Source organism: Balaenoptera physalus (genome assembly GCF_965194825.1).
Source record: "Balaenoptera physalus genome assembly, chromosome: 1".
Taxonomy (NCBI): Eukaryota; Metazoa; Chordata; class Mammalia; order Artiodactyla; family Balaenopteridae; genus Balaenoptera; species Balaenoptera physalus.
This window is the reverse complement of record NC_138882.1, coordinates 180,034,956-180,059,413: the sequence shown is the minus strand read 5'-3', so window position 1 is coordinate 180,059,413 and position 24,458 is coordinate 180,034,956. Positions and strand designations below refer to the sequence as shown.

General features: G+C 36.7%; 1 protein-coding gene across 23 annotated transcripts in view; it reads right to left on the bottom strand.

The window, feature by feature from the left end:
* EIF4G3 (eukaryotic translation initiation factor 4 gamma 3) overlaps positions 1-24,458 on the bottom strand; it is a 367,587-nt gene that overhangs the window by 267,009 nt on the left and 76,120 nt on the right. For all 23 annotated transcript variants that reach the window (XM_082448361.1, XM_082448380.1, XM_082448372.1 and 20 more), the window contains exon 2: positions 21,881-21,956. In XM_082448361.1, coding sequence (XP_082304487.1) covers positions 21,881-21,956 — 76 coding nt within the window. The remainder of the gene's footprint in view (positions 1-21,880; positions 21,957-24,458) is intronic.

The window sequence follows — 24,458 nt, the reverse complement described above, 5'->3', positions numbered from 1 at the left end:
AGGACATTCCATCCAAAAACAGCAGATTACACTTTCTTCTCAAGGGCGCACGAAATATTCTCCAAAGATTGATCACATCTTGGGTCACAAATCAAGCCTTGGTAAATTTAAGAAAACTGAAATGATATCAAGCATCTTTTCCGACCACAACACTATGAGATTGGAAATCAATTACGGGGAAAAAAAACGTAAAAAACACAAACACATGGAGGCTAAACAATACATTACTAAATAACCAAGAGATCACTGAAGAAATCAAAGAGGAAATCAAAAAATATCTAGAGACAAATGACAACAAAAACGCGAACACCCAAAACCTATGCGATGCAGCAAAAGCAGTTCTAAGAGGGAAGTTTATAGCAATACAATCCTACCTCAAGAAACAAGAAAAACCTCAAATAACCCATCTAACCTTACACCAAAAGGAACTAGAGAAAGAAGAACAAACGAAACCCAAAGTTAGTAGAAGGAAAGAAATCATAAAGATCAGAGAAGAAATAAATGAAATAGAAACAAAGAAAACAACAGCAAGGATCAATAAAACTAAAAGCTGGTTCTTTGAGAAGATAAACAAAATTGATAAACCTTTAGCCAGACTCATCAAGAAAAAGAGGGAGAGGACTCACATCAATAAAATTAGAAATGAAAAAGGAGACGTTACAACAGACACCGCAGAAATATAAAGCATCCTAAGAGACTACTACAAGCAACTCTATGCCAATAAAATGGACAACCTGGAAGAAATGGACAAATTCTTAGAAAGGTATAACCTTCCAAGACTGAACCAGGAAGAAATAGAAAATATGAACAGACCAATCACAAGTAATGAAATTGAAACTGTGATTAAAAATCTTCCAACAAACAAAAGTCCAGGACCAGATGGCTTCACAGGTGAATTCTATCAAACATTCAGAGAAGAGCTAACACCCATCCTTCCCAAACTCTTCCAAAAAATTGAAGAGGAAGGAACACTCCCAAACTTATTCTACGAGGCCAACATAACCCTGATACCAAAACCAGACAAAGATACTACAAAAAAAAGAAAATTACAGACCAACATCACTGATGAATATAGGTGCAAAAATCCTCAACAAAATACTAGCAAACAGAATCCAACAACACATTAAAAGGATCACACACCATGATCAGGTGGAACTTATCCCAGGGATGCAAGGATTCTTCAATATATGTAAATCAATCAATGTGATAAACCATATTAACAAATTGAAGAAGAAAAACACATGCTCATCTCAACAGATGCAGAAAAAGCTTTTGACAAAATTCAACACCCATTTATGATTAAAAACTCTCCAGAAAGTGGGCATAGAGGGAACCTACCTCAACATCATAAAGGCCATATATGACAAACACATGGCAAACATCATTCCCAACAGTGAAAAACTGAAAGCATTTCCTCTAAGATCAGGAATAAGACAAGGATGTCCACTCTCGCCACTATTATTCAACACAGTCTTGGAAGTCCTAGCCACAGCAATCAGAGAAGAAAAAAAAATAAGGAATACAACTTGGAAAAGAAGAAGTAAAACTGTCACTGTTTGCATATGACATGATACTATACACAGAGAATCCTAAAATGCCACCAGAAAACTACTAGAGCTAATCAATGAATTTGGTAAAGTTGCAGGATACAAAATTTATGCACAGAAATCTCTTGCATTCCTATACACTAACAACGAAAGATCACAAGGAGAAATTAAGGAAACAATCCCATTCACCATTGCAATAAACAGAATAAAAATACCTAGGAAAAAACCTACCTAAGGACGCAAAAGACCTGTACTCAGAAAACTATAAGACACTGATGAAAGAAATCAAAGATGACACAAACAGATGTAGAGATATACCATGTTTGTGGATTGGAAGAATCAATACTGTGAAAATGACTATACTACCCAAAGCAATCTACAGATTCTATGCAATCCCTATCAAATTACCACTGGCATTTCTTACAGAACTAGAAGAAAAAATCTTAAAACATGTATGGAGACAGAGAAGACCCCGAATAGCCAAAGCAATCTTGAGGGAAGAAAATGGAGCTGGAGGAATCAGATTCCCTGACTTCAGACTATACTACAAAGCTACAGTAATCAAGACAATATGGTACTGGCACAAAAACAGAAATATAGATCAATGGAACAGAATAGAAAGCCCAGAGATAAACCCACGCACCTATGGTCAACTAATCTATGACAAAGGAGGCAAGGATATTCAATGGATAAAAGACAGTCTCTTCAGTAAGCGGTGCTGGGAAAACAGGACAGCTACATGTAAAAGAATGAAATTAGAATACTCCCTAACACCATACACAAAAATAAACTCAAAATGGATTAAAGACCTAAACATAAGACCAGACACTATAAAACTCTTAGAGGAAAACACAGGAAGAACACTCTTTGACATAAATCACAGCAAGATCTTTTTTGACCCACCTCCTAGAGTAATGGAAATAAAAACAAAAATAAACAAATGGGAACTAATGAAACTTCAAAGCTTTTGAACAGCAAAGGAAACTATAAAGAAGACAAAAAGACAACCCCCAGAATGGGAGAAAATATTTCCAAATGAATCACGAACAAAGGAGTAATCTCCAAAATATATAAACAGCTCACGCAGCTCAATATTAAAAAAACAAACAACCCAATCAAAAAATGGGCAGAAGACCTAAATAGACATCTCTCCAAAGAAGACATACAGATGGCCAAGAGGCACATGAAAAGCTGCTCAACATCACTAATTATTAGAGAAATGCAAATCAAAACTACAATGAGGTATCACCTCACACTGGTTAGAATGGGCATTATCAGAAAATCTACAAACAACAAATGCTGGAGAGCGTGTGGAGAAAAGGGAACCCTCTTGCACTGTTGGTGGGAATGTAAATTGATACAGCCACTATGGAGAACAGTATGGAGGTTCCTTAAAAAACTAAAAATAGAATTACCATATGACCCAGCAATCCCACTACTGGGCATATACCCTGAGAAAACCGTAATTCAAAAAGACACACGCACCCCAATGTTCATTGCAGCATTATTTACAATAGCCAGGTCATGGAAGCAACCTAAATGCCCATCGACAGACAAATGGATAAAGATGTTGTACATATATATACAATGGAATATCACTCAGCCATTAAAAAGGAACGAAATTGGGTCATTTGTAGAGACATGGATGGACCTAGAGACTGTCATACAGAGTGAAGTCAGAAAGAGAAAAACAAATATTGTATATTAACGCATATATGTGGAATCTAGAAAAATGTTACAGATGAATCGTTTGCAAGGCAGAAATAAAGACACAGATGTAGAGAACAAACGTATAGACACCAAGGAGGGAAAGTGGTGGGGGGGTGATTAATTGGGAGATTGGGGTTGACATATATACACTAATATGTATAAAACAGATAATTAATAAGAACTTGCTGTATAAAAAATAAATTAAGTTAAATTTTAAAAAAACAAAACTGATTTAGAATATCAACTCATAAACACCAGGAATAACTCCAGTGGCCAGAGCTGCCTGCCAGTAGTATAAAGGGATAGGGCCAAGATAGTAAATAGATTTATATTTCTTTCATTGCTAATAGTAGCCCAGAAAACTGTCTTAAGGTTCCAAGGTCCTTTCCTGATTCAGTAATAAAACGTTAGCCAATTAGAGATGACGGTCTTGGGAAAAGGAACAGAGAATAAGGAATTCTGTAAGTCCAATCATTTTTTTTTAACATCTTTATTGGAGAATAATTGCTTTACAATGTTGTGTTAGTTTCTGCTGTATAACAAAGTGAATCAGCTATATGTTTACATATATCCCCATATCCCCTCCCTCTTGCGTCTCCCTCCTGCATCTCCCTCCCACCCTCCCTATTCCAATCATTTATTAAACTACCTTTACACGCAAAAAATAACACTCTACATAAGCATGAGAAATTAACTCCTTACTTCTTCAAGAAATATATACTTTGTAGGCCATTTGCTGTCCTTTTCTCAGAAGAGGAACCACTGAAAACTGACCTAAGGAGTAATGGCTTTTATATGTTCAAAAGCCCCATCATCAAAGCTCTTAACTTTCCACCATGGACATGGTTGTATGTGAGTAGGGACATTACTGGTATAGGTTTTACAACTGCAATAGTAGCAGTCATTTCCCACTGTACAACTTACGCTCTTTCTTTCTTTCTCCTGATCTTCATTTATTGATAATGAACCATTTATCTAACTGCCCAAGGTAAGTGGATTCTGCTTTTAATTCCAAGATATTAGAACTATGAACTTGGTATTCAACTATAAACAAACATAAATTCAGTTACATTATCAAAGTCACAATATTAAGCTGCTCTGGCACAGACCAAGTCACATGAAACGTGATATACGTTTCCATACTGAGGATGAGTCAAAGATCATCACTTTCTGGACAAAAAGCTTGAAACAAAGAACACAAGCAGAGGGTAAACTGATTCAAGTTATCTTACAAGTAGGCCCAACAGCATTAATAAAAGAGCATGGGTTTTTCATACCAAGACCTAGGTTTAAATTCTGCCTCCACCACACAGAAGCTATACAAGCAAATTACCTAAATTCACTTTCTTCCTCTATAAAAGGACTACCCTCAAGATTCACTGAACACACTAAATGAGACAAAATGCACCACAATGCCTATTACTTAAAAAGTGTTCCCAAAATGGTAGCTGTTGTAATATTTCATTGTTTAAAAATATTTCAACTTATTTAAACTAAAATCTTAGTATGAGGCATATAAGTGTAAACCAAACAGTTTTGGGTTCAAATGATTCCTACTTTGATTTTCGTTGTACAAATGGGAGAGAGGAAGAAGCAGGAATTGCACTAAACCTAAAGCAGTGGTTCTCAAAGTGTGGTCCCTGGACCAGTGGCCTCGGCATCACCTGGCAACTTGCTGAAAATTCACATTTGTAGGCCTCACTCCAGACCTACTGATTTGGTAACTCCAGGCTGGGCCCCACACGATGATGCTGATGTAACTGAAGTTTAAGAACCGCTGACCTAAATACAACACTGGCAAGTTTTCACCAACATTCTCAGCACCTGCATGTTACACCTGCTTTGTGTATTTAGTCCACCGAGTTACAACATAAATTAGAAGGCAGACTACTGGACATATGTATGTCTATGCTATATTATTGCTGAGTATGACAGTACAAAGAAACACTATCATTTATAAATATCTTCATCCCTAAAATGTGCTTTCTTCCCAGTACAAGTAAAAATCACTTTCTTGACTTAACCAACCCATTCTCTGTTCTTTCCTTTACCCTCCATTCCAAACACACTTAATGAACATTTTATACTAGGTTATGATACAACCTCAATTTCTTGGAATCCCTGAAGAGTAAGTCATTCATTCTACAGTGCCAGATTTTCCAGACAGCTAGGAATGAATCTCTTTAAAAAAGCAAAACTTATTTTTCTCTTGTAACTATTTTGGATGGAAATCTTTAGCACACTGAACGTAGGCTAAATTTTTTCTTGGTCGCACAAATTCATCATTATGAACATCAAGTTTTACGCAAAAGTATACTTAAGATTAATGGAGTGTCTTTAGCCCTTAAACAATCTGCACACTTTTCTGCATCTACGATTGCTGTCGTGTAGTTAGCTATGACTTCTAGCTACTACAGCATTCCAGCCTAAAGCTGCAATCTTACTATCTTGTAATTAACTCTTTCTAATAATCTTAGATGGGCTTCAAAACTCAATAGCCAACATTCCAATACTTTTTTTTTTTTGTAGTTCTCCAGCATCTCTCCAACTACACAAGTGTACACCACTTTTTCACTTACATACCTTTTTCCTTATCCTTAGAAACTCAACCCAAATTTCACCTCTCCTGACATATATTTCTCAACACCCTGTCTCCGTGGCTGGGTTTCACACTGCTGCTCCACACTTGCAAGAATGGCAAGACATTCTCTACCTAACTCGAATCAGCATTTATCACACTTAAACTATCGATCACTTTCAACTTTCCCACTAGGTTGTACGCATCTTCAGGACAAGGAGCATTGTATCCCTTGTGCTGTGCACAATGCCCCACAGGCAGATACTCAAAAAAATGATGAATGAACAGGTTAGGGTTTGAAAAAAAATCCCTTAAGAGGAAAGCACAGGGAATTCCGTGGTGGCGTAGTGGTTAAGAATCCGCCTGCCAATTCAGGGGACAAAGGTTCGAGCCCTGGTCCGGGAAGATCCCACATGCAACTAAGATTGTGTGCCACAACTACTGAGCCTGCGCTCTAGAGCCCACGAGCCGCAACTACTGAGCCCACATGCCACAACTACTGAAGTCTGCGCACCTAGAGCCTGTGCTCCGCAACAATGAGAAGCCACCGCAATGAGAAGCCTGCACCACAATGAAGAGTAGCCCCTGCTCACCGCAACTAGAGAAAGCCCGCACACAGCAACGAAGACCCCATGCAGCCAAAAATTAATTAATTAATTATTTTTTAAAAAGAGGAAAGCACAAAAACCTTGGTGCACTGACAGTCTCTGCGTTGTCAAAGTTTGAGGAGTTTGCTTTTGTTTAATGTTACTGTTTCGTTTTGGCTTTCTTCACTTCCACTGAAATGTTAAACAATTCCTTTCCTCTAATTCTTTTAACAGTTCATTTCCTTTGAGTACATTTTGTCTTTCCAGCCAAAGTGTAAGCACACAAACTAAGTGAAACCTCTCTCTCCTACTACTTTTTCTCCCATAGAACTTAGCCCAACACATAATAAACACGAAGAAAGAAATCCACCCCAAACCTGGTCTGGGTCAAACTTTTTTGTGTGATGTAATTTATCAGCTTCTTCTGAAAACAATTAGCACTCCTGATAAAATGCATGACTAATATTCAGAAAGATATTAATGAGATGAAGACCTCTCCCAGAAAGCTTCCCACCCAACCCAGCTCACTATCAGAGTCTAATAATCTTTAGTCATACATTTCACTATTACACTGCTTTCCTTTTTTCTATAAATGTCTTCACCAAGAGAAACCTCTCTTAATTGGCCTTTAAAAGTTTGAAATAAATACTCGACACATGCTCCTAATTAATTTTTCTGAATGTTTTAAAAAGGGTACTAAGCAGGGACTTCCCTGGCAGTCCAGTGGTTGGGATTCTGTGCTTCCAATGCAGGGGGCACGGGTTCGATCCCTGGTAGGGGAATTACGATCCCACATGACGCGAGGCGCGGCCAAAAATAAAGGTTACTAAGCGAATGCTTATTTGTTAGGGGAACCACTGACAGAAACCGCCCGCCCTGGATAGACCCTATAGTAACCATTTGCATGAGTTATCTTACAACAGTAGGTCTGGGTAAGGAACGCAGACCTGACAAGCTACCACCAACCGGAGGAATTCAGGAAAGGTCAAAAGAAGAGAGGAGACGCCAGTCCACATGTCCTAACAACCTCCCAGAATCCTTCTCACTGTAATCCATCTTGGCTGAGCGATGCGCACGCCACCAGGAAAGAGCCTGAGTCAGAATGACTGGCCAGAGACAACCCGGAAACCAACCCCATCACCATAAAACCCGAGACTGAGAGCCATGTGGCAGAGCAATTCTCCTGGGTTCCCTTACCCTGCTGCTCTCTGCCTGGGCGTCCCTTCCCAATAAATTCTCTTGCTTTTTGTCACCACGTGTGTCTCCTCGGACAATTCATTTCTGAGTGTTAGACAAGAGCCCACTCTTGGGCCCTGGAAGGGGTCCCCCTTTCCTGAAACATATCGAACAAATAAAGACTAAAAATATATTGCTGACTTAACAAACCTAAGAATTAATAACATAATCAAAGGTTCTTTGGTATTTGTAACAGCTAAAGAAACTAAACACCCTTCTAGTGAACATTCTGTACTCTATATGGCAATTAAGCAACCACAGAATGACACAATAGACAAAGATGCTAATCCTTCACAGTCTCTTGCCTACAAGATTCCCCTGACAACCAGAATGTGCTTTTAAAAGATAAAAGAAGGAACTATATGAAGTGAAGTTAAATGCTTCCATGTCTATCAAAAGCATACAGTAAAAAATGACCTCTCTATTCATACCACCAACTTCATGGCAATAATAAATTCATGTCTTAAAATAATAATGTTCTTTGTTTCTTTTTCCTTAAAATAATTCAACTCCATTTACCACACAATTTACTTATGACAGTCCAATTTCCTATGACTCATTTTATTTTAAATTGGTCCCCATCAGTTGTTTTTTTTAGATAACAACAATACATATAATACTTTATAAAATGGCCCTACAGGGAATACCCCAGAGTTTAAATAAACACATTTTCAAAGTTCTCTAACATTAAGGGACTTGATTACTGTTTCTACTATTTTCTTATCTGAGAAACTCAAAAGCCATTTATAACTGACATTTAACAACAGAACACGCTTTGTATCTTTAAAGTTAATCCTCCTTCTGGAGGAGAAAAATCAGTGAATATATACTAAATATCATTTTAATTAGGTATGTGATTTAACATTTAATGAGCAAATCCACATTAAATACTAACAGCAAGGAATCCTAACTTTCATAAATGTCATTACTCAGCAGATACTAAGATAGGCAGCAAAACAGACCCAGAATTTTTAATAACCAGGATATAAATGAGCTCCACATATACAAATGCTTTAAAAAAGGTACCTCAAGGGGCTTCCCTGGTAGCGCAGTGGTTAAGAATCCGCCTGCCAATGCAGGGGACGAGGGTTCCAGCCCAGGTCCGGGAAGATCCCACATGCCGCGGAGCAACTAAGCCCATACACCACAACTACTGAGCCTGCACGCCTACAGCCCGTGCTCCACAACAAGAGGAGCCACCGCAGTGAGAAGCTCGTGCACCGCAACGAAGAGTAGCCCCCCCTCCCCGCATCTAGAGAGAGCCCGCACGCAGCAACGAAGACCCAACACAGCCAAAAATAAAAAATAAATAATTTTTTAAAAATAATTAAAAAAATAAAAAAGGTACCTCAAGATGGAAAAGTAGGTAAAATCTTAATAAGGTATCTGTCAGTTTAACCCACAATGTACAAAATATCAATTGAGCTATTTCCCTACACTGAGAATCATGAAAAGAGCACCCTTGCGAGGGAAAACTTGGTCTAGCCCGGAGCAAGGAATCTTATCAGAGTTAGGATTCTTTAGCTAGATTCAAAGGATACTTGAACTCTCCTAAAACTGCAGTAAAAATTATCTTTGTATGTTCACTGTTCTGCAAAGCAGATCCATAGCTTTCATCAGATGATCAAGAGTCCCCATTCCCCAAAAAACTGAGTATTGCTTTTTACACCTTATTTTTGAGAGTTCAACAAAAGGAAGGCAGCTTCCCACACAGTAAAATGTAGCACTTCACAAGAGCTGTAAAGTCAGATAGACCTGTACTCAAATTACATAACTTCAGAGAGTCCCATTTCAGTATTTGTAAATGAAGGCTGTCATACAATTAAACAATACACTGCATTACAGTACTTAGCACAGTGCCTGGGGCACAACAACCACTCAATAAATGTTAAAGATCCATCTGAGTTCAAATCCAGCCTCTAACTTACTAGGTGGATGACGTTAGTCAAGATACTTCACCTCTGTATCTGTTTCCCCAACTAAAAAAGGGGATATAATTATACTTACCTCATACCTTTGTTATAAGGATTAAATGAATTAATACAAATGAAGTGCTTAGAATAGTACCTGGTGCATAGTCAGTGCTCAGTGTTAGTGATGATAATGAAGAAAATGTTCTATAAAGTATCCTGTCAGTTTCCTCTTGATGAACTGCTCTGACCAGATTTGCTCAATTTTTATATACCTAGGTTATACATGCGGAGAGTTTAACCCCCATTTGTTAAAGGGTCAACTGTACATTTCATGACTCATTACACTATGGAGCAGGATTCTCATCAGCCACCTCAAAGGATTTAACTGGAATATGTTCACCTAACCCCACTTCCACTAAGATACAGTCCAAACTTTGTCTCCATTTGCATTTTATGGCTTCTTAGAGTTTATCTAGTCATCTTCTTTCTCTGGTGAACAATTACAACCATGCTTCACTCCTCCAAGTACTTCTGCCTAATGAGAATCCTTGATACCTATACCAATAAATCTTACTTATTATTTACATATACTTGTTCTAATTTATATAGTCACTAATGTGTCCTCCTCATTTTCCAATATATACTTAAAATAATGTATTACCATCTCACCTGATAAAATGAAAACTCTTAAAGACAAGGATCATATTATCTACCATTGTTATCCCATATTATCTGACACAAAAACTTGCACACAGCTATCATTCAATAAACATTTACTGAATTAAGTTTGTCTAAATATCCTTAATAACTCTGCCACATCTTCAATGTTTAAGCCCTGAACGCAAGCTCCAAGAGGCCAGAGGCTTTTCAGTTGTATTTAAAAATGCCACAAAAAAGTAACTTCAAATATGTCTTAAATTGTTACAACAGATAACAATTCTACATTTAGCAAGAAAGGCAATATACAAAAATAGATTGGATCTAATTAACAGACATTTTTAACAAAGACAAAAAATACAGTTGTAGTAGCACCTAGAGTTCATAAATATTTGATGTTGATTGTGAGATTTGTCTAAAGAAAGGAGGATAATGTTAGTGATGGGTTTTTTATAAAAGTAAAACTTGAAGATATTAGTAAAATGTGAGCCCAGTAAGAATAAGGAAATGATGAAATATATTCAATCTGGAATATCTTATAAATTTTTGTAAAATTCAAGATGATCTTTCAAAGTAATACAAGTCTTAGAATCAGCCAACCATATGATCCAGCAATCCCACTTCTGGGTATATATCCAAAGGAAATAAAACAAGATATCTAAAAGATGTCTGCATTCCCATATTTACTGCAGCATTATTCACAATAGCTAAGATATAAGTCTATCAGAGGATGAATGGAGAAAGAAGATATTTTTTATATAGGTATACATATACACACACACATGCACACACACACACACACACACACACACACTTAACAATGTATACAGATTCCACACCAAGAAAAAAAAACTCTTACAACAATAAATGAATTCATCGAAGTAGCAGGATACAAAGTCAACACACAAAAATCAGTTGAATTTCTAAACACAAATAATGAAGAAAACAATTCCATGTACAACAGCATCAAAAATACTTAGGAATTAACTTAAAGAAATGAAAGACTTGTGCAACGAAAACTACAAACCATTGCTGAAAGGAATTAAAGAAGACATAAGTAAATGGAAACACATCTCATGTTCATAGATAGGAAGGACTTCATATTGTTAAGATGTCAGTACTATCCAAAGTGATCTGCAGATCCAATGCAATTCCTATCAAAATCCCAATGACTTCTTTTTAAAGAAATAGAAAAATCCATCCTAAAATTTATATGGAATTTCAAGGGACCCCAAATAGCCAAAACAATCTTGAAAAAGAACAACAAAGCTGAAGGACTCATATACTTTCTGATTTCAAAACTTACTACAAAATAGTAATCAAAACAGTGTGCTACTGGCATAAAGATAGATTCCCAATAGAAGAGAATAGAGAGCCCAGAAATAAATACTCACATACATGATCAAATGATTTTCAACCAGGGTGCCAAGACCAGTCAATGGGGAAAGAAGTCTTTTCACCAAATGGCGCTGGGAAAACTGGATGTCCACGTGCAAAAGAACGAAGTTGGACCTTACTTAGCACCATATACAAAAATTAACCCAAAATGGATCAAGGACCTAAATATGAGACCTAAAACAATAAACTCTTAGAAGAAAACCTAGGACAAAAGCTTTATGACATTGGATCTAGCAATGATTTCTTAAATACGACACCAATGGCACCAGTAACAAAAGGAAAAATAGACGACTTGCACGTCATGAAAATGAAAAAAATTTTGTGCCTCAAAAGACACTACTGACAGAGTAAAAAGGCAATGCACAGAATGGGAAAAATGTCTGCAAATCATACATCTGATACAGGATTAATATCCAGAATATACAGAAAACTACTAACATTGAACAACAACAAGACAAACAACTTTACTCAAAAATGGGCAGGAGACTTGAATAGATATTTCTCTAAAGAAGATATACAAATGGCCAAGGTGCACATGAAAAGATGCTCAACATTACTAATCATTATGCAAATGCAAATCAATACTATAGTGGCACACCACCTCATACCCATTAGAATGGTTACTATCAAAAAAAACCCAAAGAAACAGAAAACAACAACGGTTGGAGTGGATATGGAGAAATTGGAATCCTTGTACACTGTTGGTGGGAATATAAAATGGCAGAGCCACTGTGGAAAATAGTACAATGATTCATCAAAATACTAAAAATAAAATTATCATATGATCCAGCAATTCTACTTCCAGGCATATACCTAGAAGAACTGAAAGCAGGGTTTCAAAGAGGTATCATGGCAGCATTCTTCACAATAGCTATAATGATGAAGCAAACCAAGTGTCCACTGACAGAGGAATGGATAAGCAAAAATGTGCAATACATATACATTGGGACATTATTCAGCCTGAAAAAGAAAGAAAATTCTGACACATGCAACAATGTGGATGAACACTGAGGACGTTATGCTAAGTGAAATAAGACAGTCACAAAAAAAGACAAATACTGTATGACTGCATTTATGCGAGGTACTTAAAGTAGTCAAAATCATAGAGAAAGAAAGCACAGTGGTGGTTTCCAGGGACTGGGGAGAGAGAAGAATTAAGTTGTTATTTAATAGGTACAGTTTTACAAGATGAAAAGAGTTCTGGGAATGGATGGTAACGGTATTTGCACAACAATGTGAATATATTTAGTACAACTTAAGTGTACACTTAAAAATGATTAAGGTGGTAAATTTTATGTTAGGTCTATTTTACACAATTTAAATATATGTATGTACATGTATCACTAAATGTGATTTTCATCTTTTATTATATTCCAAATACAAAAATTTGGATTTCCAACTGTGGTTGAATATCACTCAGCAATGCCACTGGAGAAAAGCGACAATAATAATTTTAAAACTACAATCTTCCTTACAACCTTCTTGCCACAACAAACAGGAAAAGTTCATTCCTTTTCTATACCCAGTAATTCAAAAATATTAAACAGGAAAAAAAAGCTAAGAACAAAGTCCTAAAAATTCCTAAATAGTACGTTCCTACAACTGAGAATTGGGTATATAATTAAACCTTTGTTAATTTTACAACCAAAATATGACATCATTATTTTATCAATGTAAACCTTCTTCCACAGTCACTTAACCTGCTCATTTCCTCTCCTGTGAATTGTTAAATAGCACTTCTGACCTATCGAATTAGCAAAGATGTTTGAAAATGAGAAGACCTGAAACTATCAAGATAAAATGAAATGGATAGACTCCCATAATGCTTGCAGCAACATAAAGGCCCGTAACTTTACAGTATGTGAAGAGTATTATCTTTATAGTGTGTGTATTGGGTTGGCCAAAAAGTTCCTTAGGTTTTTAAGTAAAACTAAAAGACACATTTTTCATTTTCACCAAGAAATTTATTTAACAACGTATTCACCGTTTTGTTCCACTACCTTCTGCCATTTTTCAGGCAACTTAATAATTCCCAAAACTTTTAATCTTTTTGAGCAAAGAACTGTTCCAGGTGTCTTTTACAGTCTTCCAGGGAGTTGAGATTTTTTCCATTAAGAGAATTTTGTAAAGACTGAAATAAATGGAAATCCGAAGGTGCAATGTCTGGTGAATACAGGGGATGAATCGCAACTTCCTAGCCAAGCTGTAACAGTTTTTGCCTGGTCATTAAAGAAACATGAGGCCTTGCGTTAGTTATCCCGATGGAAGATTATGCATTTTCTGTTGACTAATTCCGGATGCTTTTCATCGAGTGCTGCTTTCAGGTGGTCTAACTGGGAGCAGTACTTGTTGGAATTAATCGTTTGGTTTTCCAGAAGGAGGTCATAATAGAGAACTCCCTTCCAATCCCATCATATATACAACATCACCTTCTTACCGGCCTTTGGTGTGGTTGGTGGTGGTTCATTTTGCTTGCCCCACCAACTCTTCCATTCCTCGTTATTGTACAGTATCCACTTTTCATCACCGTCACAATTTGCTTTTTTCATTTTTTAAATTTATTTGTTTTATTTATTTATTTTTGGCTGCACTGGATCTTCGTTGCTGTGCGCAGGCTTTCTCTAGTTGCGGTGAGCAGGGGCTACTCTTCATTGCGGTGCGCGGGCTTCTCATTGCAGTGGCTTGTCTTGTTGCAGAGCACGGGCTCTCAGCACACAGGCTTCAACAGTTGTAGCACGCGGGCTCAGTAGTTGTGGCTCACGGGCTCCAGAGCGCAGGCTCGGGAGTTGTGGCGCACGGGCTTAGTTGATCCGCGGCACATGGGATCTTCTCGGACCAGGGATCGAACCTGTGTCCTCTGCATTGGCAGGCAGATTCTTAACTGCTGCGCCACCAGGGAAGCCCCATAATTTTTTTAAAAACGGAACATTTTCCTTACGTTTAAGTAGAGAATCGCATGCGGAAATACAGTCAAGAAGGATTTTTTTGCTTAACTTATATGGAACCCAAACATCAAAGCTATTAACACAACCAAGCTAGTGCAAATGACTCTCAACACTTGATTTGGATATTTTGAGTATGTTGGCTATCTCCCATGTGGTATAACATTGATTGTTCTCAACTAATGTCTCGATTTGATCGCTATCAACTTCAACTGGTCTACCTAACTACAGAGCATCGTCCAGCGAGAAATCTCCAGCACGAAACTTCGCAAACCACTTTTGACATATTTGATCAGTCACAGCACCTTCTCCATACACTGCACAAATCTTTTTTTGTATTTCAGTTGCATCTTTACCTTTCTTGAAATAATAAAACATAATATGCTAAAAATGTTGCTTTTTTTCTTCCATCTTCAATATTAAAATGGCTACACAAAAATTCACCAATTTTGATGTTTCTTTTCTTTTAATGCATGCTGATATGACAGCTGTTCACAACAGAATCTAAGAAAACAGTTTCGAATGAAGTTAAAGACCACTAAGCACTACTAGAGCCATCTTACGGAAAAAAACAATGAAACTTTTGTCCAACCCAATATTTTAACCTAGTACGGCTGCTTTTGGGAATGTTAGCCAAAGGAAATAACCCTATTTAAATAGAAAAAAAAAATACACATATATATGTATGAATATGTATTTTATATATGTATGTATCACAAAGTTATTTAAAATAGAAAATAAAGAAGGGATCTTTAAACCAAACACTAGTTTGTAAATTAACTGATTATGTAAATTATGGTTCATCTCATTGACATGCTACTTACTTAAGCTGTTAACATAATGTTTATAAATGCTATGTAACAGCATGACAATTATTTACAATGCAATGTTGTATTAAAAAAGAAAACTGCCAAATTGTACAATCATTATGATTTACATTATGTTTAACAAAAACCAAACTCTATTATTAGGAGGAAAAAATAATATATGAAACATGATTATGACAACTCTAAATTTTAAGCCCATAGTTTACTTTTTTTCCAGGAATAAACTAATGATAAACATAGCAACATGGATAAATCTCAGAATAATTAACCTGAGTGAAAAAACAAAAAACAAAGTCTAGAAAATGCAAATGAATCCATAATGACAGAAAGCGGACCAGTGGTGGGGGAAGGTAGAAAGATGACAAAGGCATGAGGAAACTTTTGGGAGTGATGGGTATATTAATTTTCTTGATTGTGGTAGAGGTTTTTATTGCTATAAACTTATAATACAACTTACCAAATTATACACTTTAAATACTACATTTTAGATATATTTAAATCATAGGCATTACATATCCTATATATCAAATACACTCAATAAAGCTGTTCTTAAAAATAAAGTATAAATAAACAAACAAATAACGAGTTCAACTGGTGTTTTACCATTGGGGGAAAAAAATGGATTGTTACTCTGTGCTGGATTATAGGGCAATTAAGTGGATTTACATCTGGCTGGACACCACTGTTTAAGGAGTGTCGATCAACCCAAGCTAAATTTTGTCTCTGTGCAGAGGTCTCCATTGACATGTTGGCCTACTTAATACGTATCAGCTGACTCTAATTACATGACAGAGCTACAGGATGACAGAATCAAAACTTTATAAAGTATAAGCTGACTAAAAAGGATTGTGAAATGTTATGACATTAAGGAGTAATTTATTCAAATTAAATAATTTATTGACAGGAATTTTTCACAAGCAGTTAATAAGACAGCCCTTCCACTCCCCTACAATATAGACTGCTGCTTCTTGTAGTAAAGTCACTATTCCAGAAAAAAAATTTATTAAGTTTATCTCTGTAATTATGTTAAAAATACTGGTCATAAAATCTAATTTCTTTAAATAAGATATACAGTTATCCCTAGGTATCTGAGAGGGATTGGTTCCTAGACCCACTCCCCCCACAGATACCAAAATCTGAGGATGCTCAAGTCTCTTATATAAAATGGCTTAGTGTTCCCATATAATCTACACACATCCTCTCCTATACTTTAAATCATCTCTAGATTACACTAATACCTAAAACAGTGTAAATGCTATGTAGATAGCTGCCAGCAAACAGCAAATTCAAGTTTTGCTTTTTGGAACTTTCTGAAATCTTTTTTTTTCAAATATTTCAATCCACGGTTGGTTGAATCCGAGGATGAGGAACCCCTGGATATGAAGGGCTGACTATATAAGCCAAAAATATACAACATGGTAAAATTTCACATTTTGTTCTTCAGAAGCATGCCAATAAGACAGTTATTAATGAATATACTTCAGATTAGCTCATGCCTCTTTAGTTTTGCCATTTCCTCTCTACCATAGTATATACTGCTCTTACTAGCATTTAAAAAATACTGGCTTTATTCTTTTTTTGTTCATATGACGAATCACCCTAATTATGGTTAATGAAGAATAATGACAAAAGTATCCCTCTCATCCCTGATAAATACTCCAAGGAGAAACTTAGATAAACCAGACTATAATAAATAAATAATAAGCATGCTAAAATGTAAAATGAAGGCATTATAAAAGCTGAGCCCTACTTCTGATACCTCTTTGATTAGCAGCAGAGAACTTATGTAAAATGGTTGACATAAGGGCATACAGCCTCCATATCAGACATTAAAAAGTAAAATCTTTGTATAATTTTTAAAGACTATCCAGGTGTCTTTTTGCCTTTCGAGGAATTTAACCAACTCAATTAAAGTGACATAAGGGCACCATATGAGGAGCCAGGAGGAGGTGAATTGAAGGTTAGCCTTTATTTTATGACGTTAAATGTCATAAATGATGCTAATGGACCTAGACACTAGAGAATAATGACCAATACATAACCTTGGGGCTGAGAAAAAGGGAGACTAAGCACCTGGTCAACTACCCTCTTACTCATTGTTAATGGGCACAACAGCATTGTAAAAGTGGGGAAGAGACTTAAATTACTAAGAATGGAAATAAGTGATCAAAAAGTAGAGACATCATATTTTAAGGTAACTTTTTACTGTCTAAAACCCCTGGTCCTTCCAGAATAGGTATCACATATAACTGACACGCCCAATTTTTAAATGAACTGAAGGACCACAAATACGGCAGTAGCTTTTAATAGTAAAAGTCAAATTTGATCTAACTCAAAAATAAATTCAAAACCTTAGATGCAAAACAATTCACATAAACTGTGTAGCAGGCACTGTGTTACTCACAGGATTTTGATTATCTCCTCTCTAAAGTACTAAGTTTACGAAGTCACATGTCATCATTTAATGAGGAATCTTAATAACATGCCTACACTTTAACTCAGGAATTGCATTTCTAGAAAGTTACTCTATAAAATAATCCAAAATACAGAAAAGGGTTAAAATTCAGTAGGTTATTCACGACAGGAAACAACCTAATGCTTAACTCCTCACAAAAATAATGTTCACACATACAAATTTTTCTCAACAAAGACCCTGTTCCTCAACCCAGTGTTCCTTCCTATAAATAGTACCATGTTCATCCACTCAGTTGCTCAAGCGACGATCCATGACATCTTCCTTTACTCTTCTTTCTCTCACATCCCACATCCAAGCTATCATCATATCCTATTGACTCCACTTTCAAAATATATAGCAAACCCCATCTCCTCTCTTTGACTGTTACCAGCTTACAGCAAGCCACCATCATTTGCCTATATTACTACAATAACCGCCTACTGGTCTTGCTTCCACCTCACAACAACAACCACCTACCCTCATCAGTCTACCCTCTATACAGTAGGTACAGTCACCTTAAAAAAAAAATCAGATCTGTTCTTAAATTTCCAATGGCTTTCCATCACATCTAGATTAAAATCCAAAATCTTTACCATGGTCTATAGTGCCCTATATAATCTGATGCTCCAGATTCTATCTCTGGGCCTCTGCACTGCTCTTTCTTCTACCAGAAGTGCTCTTTCCCTAAAATCTACAATCTCACTCCCTTACTTCTTAAGTTTCTACTTAAATGCCATTTTTTCAGATGAAACTTCCCTGGGAGCCCTAGCTAAAGTAGGATGTCCAGTCATTCCTTACCCCTTTATCTTGCCTCGTTTTCATCAAGGCATTTATTACCACCTAATAGCATATTGCACACATATTTTTTTTTATTTAACTATCTTTCTATCTCACAAAAAAGTAAGCTCCATGAGGAATGCAGGTTTAGTTTGCTCACTACTATATTCCCAGCATCTAGAACAGTGTCTGACACACATTAAAAGCTTAAGAAATAATCTGTCAAATGTTGAGTGAATGCTAAATTCTTATAACAAAACAGCATACAACAATTTATTATTTCAGACATGTTTCAAGTAGCATAGGAAAAGCTAACATTACAACATACAGTGAAAAATGAGAATAAAATATCTTATACAGAGCCTACAACACAGAAAAAGAGACAAAGGAACTATACCAAAAAAATGGTTATAGGAGATGCCTATAGAAATCAGTCAAGATTACTAGAAATTTTCATCTTCTTCTTTTTCCTATCCTAATTTTGAAAATAATTTAATATTGAAGGTATACTTTCATAATTAGCAAAAATTATATGTTAAGAGTTATGCCTGATAAAATTCTACAGCCTTTAAGCTCAGTACTTTTTTTTTTGGCCATGCCACGCAGCATGCGGGATCTTAGTTCCCTAACCAGGGATCGAACCCGTGTCCCTGCAGTGGAAGCACAGAGTCTTATCCACTGGACTGCCAGGGAAGTCCCCAACCTCAGTACTTTAAACAAACAAACAACTCTGGCCTGGAGGAAGTTTGTGCCAGAAAAAAATTAAAGGTTATTTTTTTTAATGTAAATTGAAGGTTCCCAGTTAGTACAGTGAGCAGATAGTTTATCATCCAAACTGGGGCCATTTTAAGAGTTACAGAGGGTTCAAAAAGTAATTAACAGGTGTTTAGTTGATCTACAATAGGTGTAAACTGAGACTTGTTTTAAGCAAACCAAGAAAAATAATTACCTTACCCATTACCTGCATGATAAACTTCTATCTCTTTAGGACAACCTTAAAACCTGCAAAACTCACTTATCTCATCTCTACTTTGGCTACAAAACCTAGCACACATGCCACACTTCTGACTACTGACCATTCCATTAACCATGCCTCTAATTTTTCACTTCCTAGAAGGCCTCTTCTTCCCTTTTCTGCTTAGAAGTCTTATACCTTCCAGCTTAGTGTCACTTCCTCAATGAAGCAACTTCTCCCTTTCCCATATAATAGCATGTTCATATCTCTAATCAAAGGTTCTCAACCAGAGCCTTATGAATGGCCTGATGGACATCTGTGAAGTTCTGAAATTATATGTAAACACTTGGCATATGCGCTTTTTTGAGGAGAAAGCACTGAGACTATTTTCAGATTCTACAAGTAATTTATAACCCAAAAGGATAAGAATTATTGCTTTATCATACCACTTGGATTACAGTTATTTATTTACTCATCTCTCTCACTATACTGTGAGTTTCTTTAAAGCACCCTATCTCCAAGGATGAATGGTATGATGAAATGAAACATTAAAAGATATGTCCAGGGCTTCCTTGGTGGCGCAGTGGTTGAGAATCCGCCTGCCAATGCAGGGGACATGGATTCGAGCCCTGGTCCGGGAATATGCCACATGCCGCGGGGCAACTAAGCCTGTGCGCCACAACTACTGAGCCTGTGCTCTAGAGCCCATGAGCCACAACTACTGAGCCCACACGCTGCATCTACTGAAGCCTGCGTGCTCTAGAGCCTGTGCTCCGCAACGAGAGGCTACTGCAATGAGAGGCCTGCGCACCGCAACCAAGAGTAGCCCCCGCTCACTGCAACTAGGGAAAGCCCGCATGCAGCAACGGAGACCCAACACAGCCAAAAATAATAAATAAATAAAACTAAATAAATTTTTTTTAAAAAGACATGTCCAGGGACTTCCTTGGTGGCACAGTGGATAAGACTCTGAGCTCCCAATGCAGGGGGCACGGGCTCAATCCCTGGTCAGGGAACTAGATCCCACATGCATGCTGCAACTGAGAGTTCTCATGCCACAACTAAGGACCCCTGGAGCCGCAACTAAGGAGCCCACGAGCCACAACTAAGGAGTCCACCTGCTGCAACTAAGACCCCACACAACCAAATAAATAAATATAAAAAAATTTTAGGGCTTCCCTGGTGGTTCAGTGGTTAAGAATCCTCCTGCCAATGCAGGGAACACAGGTTCAATCCCTGGTCTGTAAAGACTCCACATGCTGTGGAGCAACTAAGCCCATGCACCACAACTACTAAGCCCGTGTGCCACAACTACTGAAGCCTGCACACCTAGAGCCCGTGCTCCACAACAAGAGAAGCCACCACAATGAGAAGCCCGCACACCACAACAAAGAGTAGCCCCCGCTCACCGCAACTAGAGAAAGCCCACGCACAGCAACAAAGACCCAATGCAGCCAAAAATAAATAAATAAAATAAATGAATTTTTAAAAAAAGAAAGAGAAAATAAGGGGAGAGATCCCCCCTCCCTTAAAAAAAATTTTTTTTAATTTAAAAAATAAAAAATAAAGATATGTCCAGGAATTCCTTGGCAGTCCAGTGGTTAGGACTCTGTGCTTTCACTGCCGAGGGCCTGGGTTCAATCCCTGACTGGGGGACTAAGATCTCGCAAGCTACATGGCACAGCCAAAAAAAAAGACATGTCCAACTCCTCGATTCTCCCCTAAATTCCCTTAGGCTCACTACAATACCCCTGTAATCTGCTTCTAATTTTATTATCTTCATCCTCTAACTTTTAAATTTCCCTTCATTTATGAATTTGAATCTATCATTTAACATAAATATTTAAATTTACTCCAATTAACCACTGTTCTCTTTCCTAAACTTTCTGCATTTTTATATGTAATCAAAGAAGGAAAAAAGTAAAAAAAAAAATTTAAGTTAAAAGTGTAAAATTTATTAAAATTTAAGAAAAAATATCCAAAAGAAAATTAAAACTCAGTGTCCTAGAAGACTCACAATATTTATGGAAGGAGGAAAAGGGAGGAAAAAGAACACAGGTGTACAAGTCAATCTACCTTAACAGAATGTTTCTTTCATGTCTACTTCTTAAATTAAGATGACAGGGGAAAAGACCTATTCACCTTATTATATTATATACATCTAATTCTGTTCGAGATTTTATTGAACTTTTCTGTGAAAAGCCTATTATGTACCAATCTAACAAACACTGCCTATAATATCAAAGGTTCATGTGCAAAAAACACACACAATCTGACAAACAACCCTGAGGTACTCACCGTGCTGTACACTGCCGAGACAGTAGGAGTGAAGATTCGATCCTCGAGAGGCTGCTGCACAGGTCCTCTAGGAATTCTAGAAGAGCGAGTTAAGGATAAGAGAACTCAAAAATGAACTGCTTTAGCAGTAAGAGCAAATTACGACCACAAAATTCTGTCAATGACCCAAGCTTTGTCATCTAGTTAGTGGAGTTATACACTTATTTCTCCAGAGAAACTAGAAAACAAAGTATTTCCAATTTCCTAATGTGACTAGATCAGTCTCTCCAAAAGTGATTCCCATGATAAACATTCCATGGAAACTCAAAACAAATAAAAATCATACAACAAGCCTCCTAACTTTAGGCCCATGATGAGAATCTACCACCTTTACTTTCTAGAGAAAAAGACTAAGGATGTATAAGCAGGATATTCAGAAACATAAGACTAATTCATCAACGTGGAAATTGCTGACAAAGACCTAGTCTGTTCTGCGAATACAACTGTTTCCTTGTTTTTCTTTTTTAGCTGCTATTTTCCCAATATCTACCCACCAACTCCTCATTTTTATAAAAGAGGCTCTCCACTGTAATTTAGTTTAAAATATTTCAACATGTCAGGATATTCTTCAAAAGACAAAAGACTATCATTTTATTCAGCTTCAAAACTGAAAGACGTAAGCTCTTCTACCTGGTAAGGTGATATTTTACCTCTTTAAGAATGACAACCAAGAGACTTGGCACAGAAGATTAACAGCAATTATCTCTGGATGACAGGATTACATAACTGCCTTTTCTACCATAAATATAAATTATTTGTATAATTTAAATGTATTTTAAAAGAAAGACTATAAATATAATAAACCCAAAATAAGACAGAATTCTTTCTTCAACCTAACAAATATTTAATAGTTCTCACATCATGTTCCTCTCTAATTTAATGAAACAGTAAGGAAGAAGAAGTGACAGCTGCAAATAATAATTTTATATGAATGACCACAAGTTGCAGAGGTCTAAAAGAATCTTTAGAAGTAAAATTCTTTATATCCAAGTAGCAAAAGTTTACTGAGGTGGGAGAGGGAAAACCAAACCAAACCAAACCAAAAAACCCAATGCTTTAGTCATTCAAAATTAGTAACACTGTACCAGTCTCTAGTTAGTTCTTCAAACTAGCAGCCTCAGACAACAGTTCCATGCGTTGCCATCATCCCCTACACACAAAGAACTGATTTAAAATGCTGCACTGAGAAATACAAAGCTAAAACATTTCATAAAGGAACTGCTTCATCCAAAGAAACTATATATATGTTTGCAATGTAGAAAACATAAGCCTAACAAGTTTCAGGACAAAAGTCCTTTATATTAGTTTGTCAATTCTTTCAGAATGAAGATTACCCCTAGCCAAAATAAAACTTTCTTTGAATTACGGTTCTGCATTGTGGTCACACGAATGGTAGAAAATATGAGACTGTTCTTTCTTCTATAAAGCCAACTGCTAGTAGTTTTTCGAGCTAGGGCCAACTGTCACTATGTGGGAATAAGTTCTCAAATGAGTCATCGGTAGTGGGCCCCAAGAGCTGAGCCATACCATTTAACCTTACTAGGAAAGGTTAAGGTTCCTGATTTCTATTAGTAACTTTACTGGCTAACAATATTTCTGTTAACTACAAGACTTCTAAAGAGACAATCATATATTTGGCCAATATTCAATGTAACAAACATTCTTTTTCCTTGGTCACATAAAGAATATTGACTTCATTTATTCCCCTCTCTGAAAACTACCAACAGAATATTGTGGATTAATACATTGTTTCTTAAAAGACCATTTGGATAAAAATATTTAAGACAAAAACATAGTTCTATAAAAAGAAAACTGAAAACAGAAGTCAGGAGATCTGAATCTAGAGCATGCGGCAAGCCTAACCAACCATGTTGTCCTCAATGAACCATTTTACAGTATCTCCTATAAACTTAGTCTCAGCAAGATGAAGTAACTTGCCCAAGTTAACAAGGCTAACTAAGCTAAGTGGCCAGGTCAGGTTTCTTCTGTATTCTAAAGACAGCGCTCTTCCTATTACATCAACCCGCCCATGCGCAGAATACTTTATAGCACAGTAAAAAAGCATTATCACAACCTGGTCAAAATATGGTTGCCCCTATCTTCCGGACAGAATTAAATTAGTAGTTCATCTCATAAAAGAGTCAATGGAGTGTCACTCTAGAACTTCTAGAAAGTCCCAAATTCTTGGCTCAGGCTGAATCATCTGCCCAATGGCAAATGAACACACTACTGCAGACTGGGCACGTAATGCATGAAACCCAGGGAACTTATTTTATGGAGCAATTTTCTCCTTAATTCGTAGTGGTGATGGTTGCACATCTTCATAAATATGGTTTTAAAAAACCCCACTGAATTGTACACTTTAAAATTGTGAATTTTATGGTATGTGAATTATATCTCAATTTTTTTTAATGGTATTTTAGTAATTTGCAACTAGGCTGTTTAGCACCCCCTCCTTCCACTAAAAAAGCCTAGATAAATCAGTATGAGATAAGCACTGCTAGGCATTTTCTCCAGAAACAGGTGAATTTCAAAGAAA